General features: G+C 51.5%; 1 protein-coding gene across 1 annotated transcript in view; it reads right to left on the minus strand.

Moving 5' to 3' along the window:
- The window catches only part of SEL1L (SEL1L adaptor subunit of SYVN1 ubiquitin ligase), a 37984-nt gene that overhangs the window by 9760 nt on the left and 14828 nt on the right, over positions 1 to 13396 (minus strand). Inside the window, 6 exon segments of the mRNA XM_075330781.1 lie at positions 459 to 527; positions 682 to 738; positions 1914 to 2068; positions 7983 to 8064; positions 8287 to 8346; positions 8501 to 8554. Of these exon segments, the coding sequence (XP_075186896.1) occupies positions 459 to 527; positions 682 to 738; positions 1914 to 2068; positions 7983 to 8064; positions 8287 to 8346; positions 8501 to 8554 (477 nt within the window).

A 13396-nucleotide genomic window follows, 5' to 3' on the forward strand; every position in this document is an offset into this window, starting at 1 on the left:
CTGAGCTCGTGCACTCCGCTTCTGTGGTCGGCCATGGCGAGGCCTGTTCTGAGTGGATCCTGTCTGGTTATCTGCTGTATGGTCTTGGCCGCTGTGCTGCAGCTCAGGGTCAGGATGGTGACAATCTTCTTATAGAATCAGACATCTTTATGTAGAGCAATTATTCTTTTTTTCAGCTATTCAGAGAATTCTTCAGCATGAGGAGCCATGCTGAGCTTCCAGTGACCAGTATGAGAGAGTGTGAGGGATAACACCGAGTGTAACACACCGGCTCCTTCACTCACACCGGAGACCTTGTAACACTAATGAGTCACATGACACTGGGGAGGGAACATGGCTAATTGGGTAGAATTTGACGATTTTTTGCTTTGGGGTGTACTCACTTTTGTTATATGCTATATACACCTGGACAGAGGACCCCCATGAACCCCACCACATGCACCAGGGGGGACCCTCACCTTTCCCAGGAATGCCATGGCGTGTGAGTTCCCAGCATTGGCCGCTTGGTTGAAGTATTCAAATGCTCTCTAAAAAAATGAAATGAAAATCAGTGCGGGTGGTCCCGGGGGCTCAGTCATGTGTGCACTGACCCCCTATAATGGGGACAAGGTCAGACCCAGATTACATCAACGGGGTGCGAGGACAAAGTCAGACCCCTGGAGGCAGACATCACGGACCCACCTGATGGTTTTGCTCCACTCCTCGTCCACCATGCAGGTGAAGTTGTCCAAGTCCCACCTGGAGAGAGAAGACCGGGGTTAGACACAGCTGCAGCCGGCACAGTCAGGAGTCACCGCACTAAATAAGGTGTTACCCCCAGTGCTGCGCTCCACAGCTGCAGCCGGCACAGCCTGGAGCACCGCACTAAATCAGGTGTTACCCCCAGTGCTGCGCTCCACAGCTGCAGCTGTCACAGCCTGGAGCACCGCACTAAATCAGGTGTTACCCCCAGTGCTGCGCTCCACAGCTGCAGCCGGCACTAAATCAAGTGTTACCCCCAGTGCTGCGCTCCACAGCTGCAGCCGGCACTAAATCAAGTGTTACCCCCAGTGCTGCGCTCCACAGCTGCAGCCGGCACTAAATCAGGTGTTACCCCCAGTGCTGCGCTCCACAGCTGCAGCCGGCACTAAATCAGGTGTTACCCCCAGTGCTGCGCTCCACAGCTGCAGCCGACACAGTCAGGAGTCACCGCACTAAATAAGGTGTTACTCCCAGTGCTGCGCTCCACAGCTGCAGCTGTCACAGCCTGGAGCACCGCACTAAATCAGGTGTTACCCCCAGTGCTGCGCTCCACAGCTGCAGCCGGCATTAAATCAAGTGTTACCCCCAGTGCTGCGCTCCACAGCTGCAGCCGGCACTAAATCAAGTGTTACCCCCAGTGCTGCGCTCCACAGCTGCAGCCGGCACTAAATCAGGTGTTACCCCCAGTGCTGCGCTCCACAGCTGCAGCCGGCACTAAATCAGGTGTTATCCCCAGTGCTGCGCTCCACAGCTGCAGCCGGCACTAAATCAGGTGTTACCCCCAGTGCTGCGCTCCACAGCTGCAGCCGGCACTAAATCAGGTGTTACCCCCAGTGCTGCGCTCCACAGCTGCAGCCGGCACTAAATCAGGTGTTATCCCCAGTGCTGCGCTCCACAGCTGCAGCCGGCACTAAATCAGGTGTTACCCCCAGTGCTGCGCTCCACAGCTGCAGCCGACACAGTCAGGAGTCACCGCACTAAATCAGGTGTTACCCCCAGTGCTGCACTGCACAGCTGCAGTTAGCACGGTATGGGTCTTCTTTGTGTGTGGGGGGTTCTGTGACCCATGGATGCGGAGTGGACTGGGTCTTCTCCGTGTGTGGCGGGTTCTGCACACGGCTCGTGTGAACCCACAGACCCAGCTATATGGAGGTCACTCACTAGCAGCTTACCTGGGCCTGGACGTCTCCTTTCTCAGCCAGAAACTGGTAGTACTGGATCAGGTCCTCCTCCAGCATGCCGCTGGCCATGCCGGGGTTCTCCAGCTCATCAGGCAGGCGAATCCTCTGAACGACTGTCCCTCCGGTGAGCGAGATGTCACTGGCCACTGTGGAGAGACAGCAGCAGAGGGTCACAGGTGCAGACCTGCGCTTTTACCTGGTCCGGTCCTCGTCTTCCTCATCACTTACGGATCATCATTATATGACTGACTGCGTGGAATACTGATATATAATAAGCCGGATACATGATGGTTGGATGACGCACACACATTATATTATACAGTCCCTGACAGAAGTTCTGTCGCTTATCCACGTTATATAAATAAAAGTTTATAGCCTGACTTTAAAATTCATCCATTGGTTTTATAAATTACTCTTTTGAAAGCTGAAACCCTCCCAAATTTGGTTTAGGTTATGAAAATAAAGTTGCTGTAAAGCTGAAATATTGGTAATTTAATGAACACAGAAAGGTCAGATTTTGGTAAGGCTAATTTCACACTTGCGCTATTTTGACGCAAACGGAATCCGTCAGTAATGTAGTACAGTTCATTTATTTACAGTGGAAGCGCGTTACTATGGCGCATGTGTGTGTCATGCAGTATCCGCTTGTGTCCACACAATGTCGCGCTTCCACTGTAAATAAATGAACTGTACTACATTAGTGACGGATTCCATTTACGTCAAAATAGCGCAAGTGTGAGTGGGACCTAAGACAAAAGTTTTGTGTACCTTGTCATATAATGCACCCAATCCTAGTTTACATCCTCACCTGTGCTCACTAAATGATCGGTTAATTAGTGGGTGTGCATAAGAAGAAACCCAGCACCCCACACCTTCAGTTGAACTGCAACTTGACCTCTGACAACATGCCAAATATCCACCCTGCGACCAAAGCCTTGATTATCAAGAGGCTGAAGACCAGATCCACTGCAGAGGTGGCTGCATCTTTAATGTGTCTCCGCATCAAGTACAAAGAATTGAAAAAAGATTTGAAGAGAATAGAGATGTTTTTGACAAGCCCAGGTCCGGCAGACCCCGCAAGACAACTGCTCAGGAGGAACATTTGTTAGTTAGAAAATCCAAAGCCAGCCCCTCTTCCACTGCAGCAGAGCTCCCACAGGCCTGGTCACCTCAAGTCCCTGTGTCACCTAGAACAGTTTGTAGGATTCTGTCTTGAAATGGCCTCCATGGTCGAATCAGTGCCCAGAAGCCAGCACTAAACAAAAGGCAATTAAAAAACCATGTGGCATTTGCCAAGTCCCACAGCCTGCTAAACAGATGGACGCTTTAAAAGTGTCAGAAGGTAGATTTCTCAGATGAATCTTCACTTGAATTACACCACAGCCACCGCAAATACTGCAGGAGACCTACTGGAGCCCATATGGATCCAGAAAACAGGTAAGTTTGGTGGTGGAAAGATCATGGTCTGGGGTTACATTCAGTATGGGGGTCTGCAAAACATTTGCAAGGTGGAAGGTAATATCAATAGCCTAACATATCAAGAAGTATTAGCTACCTCTTACATTCCCAATCATAAAAGGGGTGAAATTCTACAGCAGGATGGTCTCCATCTCATACATCCATCTCTACAACAAAGGTCCTCCTGGCAAAGAAGATCAAGGTGCTCAAGGACCGGCCAGCCCCGTCACCAGACATGGACATCATTGAGCATGTTTGGGGTAGGATGAAAGAGGAAGCTTGGAAGACAAAACCAAAGAATCTAGATGAACTCTGGGAGGCATGTAACACTGCATTCTCTGCTATTCCTGATGACTTCATCAGTAAATTGTATGAATCATTGTTGAACTGCATGGATGCAGTCCTTCAAGCTCCTGGAAGTCACACAAAATATTACATATGGCTCTAATAGCACCACAACTTCATTCACCAATGTTATGCCACATATCTTTGTATCAGAAGGTAATTATTAGTGATGAGCGAGTATGCTTGTCACTACTCGGTACTCGCACGAGTATCACTGTACTCGGGCTACTCGGCGGGGACCGAGTAATCTCACAATACTCGTGCTGTACTCGTGGTCTTCATGTTGGCGCTCTTTTTAGAGCCAGCCCTTATGCAGGGATTGGCTGGCAGACCACTGCAATGCCACAGCCCTGTTGTGGAATTGCAGTGATTGGCCGGCCCTCACAGCATGACCGTGCCTTTAGCCCGACACTTCCCCGCTCGGCTACGGCCCCTCCCGCACTCCACTCCGCGTGTATATATATATGCACGCTTACACACACACGCACGTTTTTTTTTTTAATTTACAGTTTTATGGTTTCTACATGCTGCCGGTGGTCATTTCAGAATAATACTCGGGTCCCCCATAGGATAACATTGGGCTCGGTGCTCGGGCCGAGTACACGAGTATCTTGGGATGCTCGGCCCGAGCCTCGAGCACCCGAGCTTTTTAGTACTCGCTCATCACTAGTAATTATGTGTTTGAATTTCACATTACTTTCTGTGGGCGACAAAACTTTTGTCTTGCCAAAATCTGACCTTTCTGTGTTCATTAAATGATCAATATTTCAGCAACTTTATTTTCATAACCTAAACCAAATGTGGGAGGGTTTCAGCTTTCAAAAAAGTAATTTATAAAACCAATGGATGAATTTAAAGTCAGGTTATAAGCTTTTATTTACATAACATGGATAAGCGACAGAACTGTGCAGGCAGCAGTCAGGTGTCTGTGCGGGCGGCAGTCGGGTGCATGTGCCTGCGTGCGGGCAGCAGCCAGGTGCCTGCGTGAGGGCGGCAGCCGAGTGCCTGTCGGTGCCGGCTGCCTCTCTGTGCGGGTGTGCAGCAGGTTTCCCAGTGTGTCCGTGGTCTCAGATTCAAACGATGGTGCCGGGAGCGGGCGCGTGCGCAGATGGAGCCCTTGGATGAGAGCGCCGGCATCTGCGCATGCACCGCTCCAGACGCCATCATTTAAACCGGGACCGCGGACACTGGGACACTCACCGCACCGGCCTGCTGCACCACTCACTCACCCGCAGATGCCGCCACTACTGACCTTCCCCGCCTGCCACCACGGACCCTGCCGCCACCAGCACAACCTCTGCCTCCTGTGAACCCGCTTCACCACCACTGCTGCCCCCCTCCGGTAAGAAAACACCGGCGTATAAGCCGGACCACATTTTTATTGTGTGCGTCTTATAATCCGGTGCGTCTTAGAAAGCGAAAAATACGGCAATTATATAAAGCTGAGCGCATTTGTATGTATGTGTGTATGTCCGCTAAAGGAATCCGCACCGCTGCATTTAAAAACACGACATTTTGCACAGATGCTTCATGTGACCCAGGGAACGTCATAGACTGTTTTGACAGGAACATGTAACCTCGAGCTTTACAGTTACTATCCAAAACACCTGCCTCCATTAAAGTAAATGGAGCCTGGAACTACTGGTTTTAACCCCTTCAGCCCCGGGGCACTTTCCGTTTTTGTTTTTTGCTCCCCTTCTTCCGAGAGCCGTAACTTTTTTATTTTTCCGTCAATCTTGCCATATGAGGCCTTGTTTTTTGCGGGACAAGTTGTACTTTTAAATGAAACCATAAGTTTTACCATATGCAAAACAGCAAAAAAATTCCAAGTGTGGAAAAACTGCAAAAAAAGTGTGATGGCACAATAGTTTTTGGGATATTTTATTCACTGTGTTCATTATATGGTAAAACTGATGTGTGGGTATGATGCCTCAGGTCGGTGCGAGTTTGTAGACACCAAACATGTATAGGTTTACTTGTATCTAAGGGGTTAAAAAAAATTCACAAGTTTGTCCAATAAAAAAGTGGCGCACGTTTTGCGCCATTTTCCGAAAGTAGTGTTCTCATTTTTTGGGGTCTATGGCTCAGTGACGGCTTATTTTTTGCGTCTCGAGCTGTCGTTTCTAATGGTACCATTTTTGCGCAGATGCTACGTTTTGATCGCCTGTTATTGCATTTTGCGTAAAACTTGCGGCGACCAAAAAACGTAATTTTGGCGTTTGGTAAACGGCGTAGTGGCAAAAAAATTCCAATCAGATTAATTGATTTTATATTTTGATAGATCGGGCATTTCTGAACGTGGCGATACCAAATATGTGTATATTTATTTATTTTTTTAACCCTTTAATTTTCAATGGGGTTAGAGGGGGGTGATTTGAACTTTTAGGTTTTGTTTTTTTTATTTTTTAAAACTTTTTTTTTTTATTTTACTAGTCCCCCTAGGGGGCTATAGCGATCAGCAATCCGATCGCTATTATCTATCTGCTGATCACAGCTATACAGCTGTAGACAGCAGATTCAGTCACTTTCTGTTTCTCTCTGCTCGCGACCGAGGGAAAACGAAAGTGAAACTTCATAGCTGCAGGCGTCATCACATGACCCTGTGCTACGATGGCAACCACCGAAAGTCACGTGATCATGCACGTGACTTCCGGTGGGGGGCGGCGGTAAGTAAAGAACATGGCCGCGCGCATATAGATCTTGCTGCCAGACTTTGGCAGCGAGATTTAAGGGGTTAATGGCTGCGGGTGGAAGAGATTCCACCCGCGACAAGCAGGCACACATGTCAGCTGTTGAAACAGCTGACATGTGTGCCGACCGCCGCCGCCTGCCCGCGGCAGGGGGCGGGGCTTAACGGGGCACGCTCCATGACGGATATATCCGTCCATGGTCGTGAAGGGGTTAATAGCAGCTGTGATTGGTTGCTATAGGAACAAAGGACATTGTTAGTATAAGAAGCTTATGTGTGGGGTAATATGATGTCGGTGGGGAGATGGAGAGAGGAGACAGACAGGGAAAGAGGAGACAGACAGGGAAAGAGGAGACAGACAGGGAAAGAGGAGACAGACAGGGAAAGAGGAGACAGACAGGGAAAGAGGAGACAGACAGGGAAAGAGGAGACAGAGAGGGAAAGAGGAGACAGAGAAAGATAGATGGGGAAAGAGACAGACCTTGATAGAGACAGACGGGGAAAAAGAGAGAAATGCAGGCAGACAGGGAAAGAGACAGGCAGGAAAAGACAGACAAAGAGATGGACAAAGACAGACAGGGAAAGAGACAGACAGACAGCGAAACACAGACAGAGACTGGGAGAGAGACAGTCACTATCCTGGGCAACGCCCGGGTACTACAGCTTATATATATATAGATTAGTAGAGACCAAAAGTTTGGACACACCTCATTCAAAGAGTTTTCTTTATTTCCATGACTCTGAAAATTGCAGATTCACATTGAAGGAATCAAAACTATGAATTATCACATGTGGAATGAAATACTTAACAAAAAAGTGTGAAACAACTGAAAATCTGTCTTATATTCTAGGTTCTTCACAGTAGACACCTTTTGCTTTGATTACTGCTTTGCACACTCTTGGCTTTCTCTTGATGAGCTTCAAGAGGTAGTCACCCGAAATGGTCTTCACTTCACAGGTGCGCCCTGTCAGGTTTAATAAGTGGGATTTCTTGCCTTATAAATGGGGATGGTACCATCAGTTGTGCAGAAGTCTGGTGGATACACAGCTGATAGTCCTACTGAATAGACTGGTAGAATTTGTATTATGGCAAGAAAAAATCAGCTAAGAAAAACGAGCGGCCATCATTACTTTAAGAAATGAAGGTCAGTCAGTCCAAAAAATTGTGAAAACTTTGAAAGTGTCCCCAAGTGCAGTGGCAAAACCCATCAAACGCTACAAAGAAACTGGCTCACATGAGGACCGCCCCAGGAAAGGACGACCAAGAGTCACCTCTGCTGCGGAGGATAAGTTTATCCGAGTCACCAGCCTCAGATATCGCAGGTTAACAGCAGCTCAGATTAGAGACCAGATCAATGCCACACAGAGTTCTAGCAGCAGACACATCTCTAGAACAACTGTTAAGAGGAGACTGTGTGAATGAATGATACGGTGTGTCCAAACCTTTGGTCTGTACTGTATAATATATTATATATACACACATATACCCTCCACAGACCCTTCCCGGTGTTGTCCATGCAGGACAGCAGACGACCGGACTTACACATACAACATGATGGACATATTACCGTGATTGGCGACCAGTCGGTAATGTGTCAGCGCCGATTCACAGCTCTGCAGAACACCGATCCCGGCCCAATAGCGATAACCCTGAAAGAAGAGAGAAGTCCTGCAATCTCAGCGCAACGCCACCTCTGGTCACGGCGCAACGCCGCCTCTGGTCATGGTTTACGGGGTCATTATAGCAGTAAATGCGGAGTTGGAAATCCTAGATTGTCCACGTCATGTGGTGCCCACAGGTGCAGCACTAGATTGTGGGACTGCAGCTATAGAGGAGACATAATAGTGGGGTCATCTGCGATGTGAACTCACCAGAACCATGTGGGCGATCAGATTCCCTCCCAACGCTCCAAAGGTGTAATAGACGAGAGCCTGAAACAGGAGCCAGAAAACGTCAGCCCCCGAGCAAGAAGCATCCACCCCCTACCCAACGAAAGAAGCGCCCCCCCCTCCACACTCCACCACAAGAAGCGTCCCCCCCTCCTCCACAAGAAGCGTCCCCCTCACACAAGAGAAGTGCTGGTACCTTGGCCTGACTGGAGTTCACACCAAGACCGGATGCGTAGAGAAATCCCAGCGCCTAAACACAGAGAGAAGAGGATCATAAAACAAGCACCGGCCGCCATCACCGCCACCAGCCTGCGCCGTACACAAGCCGATCATCATGTACCTGCCCCGCCGCACATTATGGTCTCTACCTGCCCCGCCGCACATTATGGTCTCTACCTGCCCCGCCGCACATTATGGTCTCTACCTGCCCCGCCGCACATTATGGTCTCTACCTGCCCCGCCGCACATTATGGTCTCTACCTGCCCCGCCGCACATTATGGTCTGTACCTGCCTCGCCGCACATTATGGTCTCTACCTGCCCCGCCGCACATTATGGTCTCTACCTGCCCCGCCGCACATTATGGTCTCTACCTGCCCCGCCGCACATTATGGTCTCTACCTGCCCCGCCGCACATTATGGTCTCTACCTGCCTCGCCGCACATTATGGTCTGTACCTGCCCTGCCGCACATTATGGTCTGTACCTGCCGCACATTATGGTCTGTACCTGCCGCACATTATGGTCTGTACCTGCCCTGCCGCACATTATGGTCTGTACCTGCCCTGCCGCACATTATGGTCTGTACCTGCCCTGCCGCACATTATGGTCTGTACCTGCCCTGCCGCACATTATGGTCTGTACCTGCCCTGCCGCACATTATGGTCTGTACCTGCCGCACATTATGGTCTGTACCTGCCGCACATTATGGTCTGTACCTGCCCTGCCGCACATTATGGTCTGTACCTGCCCTGCCATACATTATGGTCTGTACCTGCCCTGCCGCACATTATGGTCTGTACCTGCCCTGCCGCACATTATGGTCTGTACCTGCCCTGCCGCACATTATGGTCTGTACCTGCCCTGCCGCACATTATGGTCTGTACCTGCCCTGCCGCACATTATGGTCTGTACCTACCCTGCCGCACATTATGGTCTGTACCTGCCCTGCCGTACATTATGGTCTGTACCTGCCTTGCCGCACATTATGGTCTCTACCTGCCCCGCCGCACATTATGGTCTCTACCTGCCCCGCCGCACATTATGGTCTCTACCTGCCCCGCCGCACATTATGGTCTCTACCTGCCCCGCCGCACATTATGGTCTCTACCTGCCCCGCCGCACATTATGGTCTGTACCTGCCTCGCCGCACATTATGGTCTCTACCTGCCCCGCCGCACATTATGGTCTCTACCTGCCCCGCCGCACATTATGGTCTGTACCTGCCTCGCCGCACATTATGGTCTGTACCTGCCCCGCCGCACATTATGGTCTGTACTTGCCCTGCCGCACATTATGGTCTGTACCTGCCCCGCCGCACATTATGGTCTGTACCTGCCCCGCCGCACATTATGGTCTGTACCTGCCCCGCCGCACATTATGGTTTGTACCTGCCCCGCCGCACATTATGGTCTGTACCTGCCCTGCCGCACATTATGGTCTCTACCTGCCCTGCCGTACATTATGGTCTCTACCTGCCCTGCCGCACATTATGGTCTCTACCTGCCGCACATTATGGTCTGTACCTGCCCCGCCGCACATTATGGTCTGTACCTGCCGCACATTATGGTCTGTACCTGCCCTGCCGCACATTATGGTCTCTACCTGCCCTGCCGTACATTATGGTCTCTACCTGCCCTGCCGCACATTATGGTCTCTACCTGCCGCACATTATGGTCTGTACCTGCCCCGCCGCACATTATGGTCTGTACCTGCCGCACATTATGGTCTGTACCTGCCCTGCCGCACATTATGGTCTGTACCTGCCCTGCCGCACATTATGGTCTGTACCTGCCCTGCCGCACATTATGGTCTGTACCTGCCCTGCCGCACATTATGGTCTGTACCTGCCCTGCCGCACATTATGGTCTGTACCTGCCCTGCCGTACATTATGGTCTCTACCTGCCCTGCCGCACATTATGGTCTCTACCTGCCGCACATTATGGTCTGTACCTGCCCCGCCGCACATTATGGTCTGTACCTGCCGCACATTATGGTCTGTACCTGCCCTGCCGTACATTATGGTCTGTACCTGCCCTGCCGCACATTATGGTCTGTACCTGCCCTGCCGCACATTATGGTCTGTACCTGCCCTGCCGCACATTATGGTCTGTACCTGCTGTCACAAACCACCGGGGGGGGTCACTCAGAAATCCCCCGCGCTGGCTACCAGTACGTCACAATCGGGGGGTAGCAAGGGGGCGTCCCCCTCCTTTATACCTCCCGACCGACAGACAGAGCACGTGACGCGCTCTCTAGCGCCCCTCTTATAGTCAGGCCAATTATGGAATTGCCCGACCATAAGCAAGGAGGCCGCTATACTACTTATGCCGATTATTGAAGGGCCCCCGGCGAGAGAAGGGTATATATTCCCCCGACCTCCGCGGGCGGAATATATAAACTCTCCCCGAATCTCACTGGCCTCCCCACAATAATCCTTGGCACAACTCGCTGCCACCAACCGATTTACGGTAACTATTAGCCGAACACACAGACGTGGGATTCAAGATCGAGATAACAGAACAGCCCAGGATTAATTATATAATTTAATCGCCTAAAGCACACTAGAAACTACAATATATACAATAGGGAATCTACAGAATATACATATGTCAGAGTACAGTTACAATCAAAGCATGGGTTACAAACAGGCATACACAGTTCCAGCAGTTACCTTGTGCGTCTGGCCACAGGGGGGCGCTGTAGACCAGGTTTCCAGGAACTCTCTCACAGGTCTGTCCCAACCAGGCCCCCGAGCAGAAGAACGCTGGAAAATGGCCGAAGTAGGGTTATCAACCTGGGCAGATCCAGGTCCCCTCCTACCTTAGTGACCTCACAGGGAAGCACTGCCACTCCCCCTGCATGGATCAGAATTATCCAGCAAAGGGGATTTTGGCTATAACTTTGCCTGGGAGCGTCGTAGGCAGACGCCAATGCTCTCATTGTGACAGTTATGAATTTAGCTACAGAACGAGGGGACTCATGACCTGTCTGCCAGTTCCCCATTGGCTGATATCACGCCTGGGGCATTTCCCAATGTCCTGTTCCCATAAAAAGGGGGTGCCGGCATCGTCCACATGCGGAGACACCATTTTTATGGTTGCCATATTTATCGGAAATATGGCTTGCGAGATATGAACCATTTTTTACTGGAGTCGTTCTGTCTGGCTATTTCCATAGCCTTGCTAACTAGCTAGCAGCTCCTACTACAGGGTGACGGCAGGGAGTCATCCTGTGTCCATTGTCCCTAAGCCACCTAATTTCCATATCACAGGACATGGCCATGGATTTGTTGCTAAACCAGTTGTGTGAAGGGAAGGGGGTAGTGACACCAGGAGAGGGCTTCCTGACATGACTTGAATATCATGATTTATCGTCATATCTCCGGATTTACCTCACACCTCCCCCCTTTTGAGGGCGCTAGGGGGCAGCACACTCCGGTGTTCCCCCGTGCGCCCGTCCGCGACCTCTCCTTGTCGGGACAGCCCGTCTGCGTTACCGTGGTCACGGCCCCTTTTGTGGCGAATGGTGAAGTTGTATTGCTGGAGCGCAAGGCTCCATCGCAACAATCGCCCATTCGTCCCAGAGACGGTGTGCAACCAGCTGAGGGGATTGTGGTCCGTCTCCACGATGAAGTGGCGCCCGTATAGATAGGGTTGCAGACGCTGCAGGGCCCACACTATGGCCAGGCACTCCTTCTCCATCGTGGAATAGGCAACTTCCCTTGGTAACAGCTTCCTGCTCAGGTACAAGACTGGGTGCTCTTGGCTCGCAGAGTCCACCTGGCTGAGCACCGCACCGAGGCCGAAGTCACTGGCGTCGGTCTGTACTACAAACGGCCGCGTGAAGTCGGCTGCCTGTAGCACGGGCGGGCTGGACAGGGCGTCCTTTAGGGCCCGGAAGGCTGTCTCGCAGTCCATTGTCCAATCGACTGCAGAGGGCAGCTTCTTCTTGGTGAGGTCCGTCAAGGGCTTTGCCAGGCTACTATAGCATGGAACAAACCTCCTATAGTACCCAGCGGTCCCCAAGAAGGACATCACCTGCTTCTTGGTCCTGGGGGTGGGCCAGGATGCGATGGCTTCCACTTTCTCAGGCTCGGGCTTCAGTGTTCTCCCACCTACCCGGTGACCGAGGTACTGGACCTCGCTCATGGCCAGCTGACACTTTCCCGGCTTGATGGTCAAACCTGCCCGGTGGATCCGCCTGAGCACCTGTGCTAGATGCTCTAGGTGGTCCTCCCAGGTGGGACTGACGACGGCAATGTCATCCAGGTACGCGGCCGCGTACCCTTCAAGTCCCTTGAGCAGGGTGTTGACCATCCGCTGGAAAGTGGCAGGGGCATTCCTCATCCCGAATGGCATCACCGTGGACTCGTACAGTCCAAATGGGGTAATAAAGGCAGAGCGTTCCCTGGCCTTGCGAGTCAGGGGGATCTGCCAATATCCCCGGCTCAGATCCATGATGGTCAGGTACTGAGCCCCGGCCAACTGATCGAGCAGGTCATCGATGCGTGGCATTGGGTACGCATCGGCGACCGTGACAGCATTGAGCCCCCTGTAGTCCACGCAGAACCGAGTGGTTCGGTCCTTCTTAGGGACGAGGACTACAGGCGAGGCCCAAGCGCTGTTGGATGCCTGGATCACCCCCAGCTCCAGCATCTCGTCCATCTCCTGGCGCATGTGTTGCTGCACCTCCAGGGAGACCCGATATGCTGAACGCCGGATCGGGGGATGATCCCCAGTGTCCACGTGATGGACAGCCAAGTCAGTCCTTCCGGGCTGGTTGGTAAACAACCCCCGGAAGGGGTGTAGGGTGGCCCACAGCTGGGACCGTTGGTCCTCCAAGAGCTGGTGGCCAACCTCCACATCCTCAAT

This window comes from Anomaloglossus baeobatrachus, chromosome 12 (assembly GCF_048569485.1).
Source record: "Anomaloglossus baeobatrachus isolate aAnoBae1 chromosome 12, aAnoBae1.hap1, whole genome shotgun sequence".
In the NCBI taxonomy this organism is placed as follows: domain Eukaryota; kingdom Metazoa; phylum Chordata; class Amphibia; order Anura; family Aromobatidae; genus Anomaloglossus; species Anomaloglossus baeobatrachus.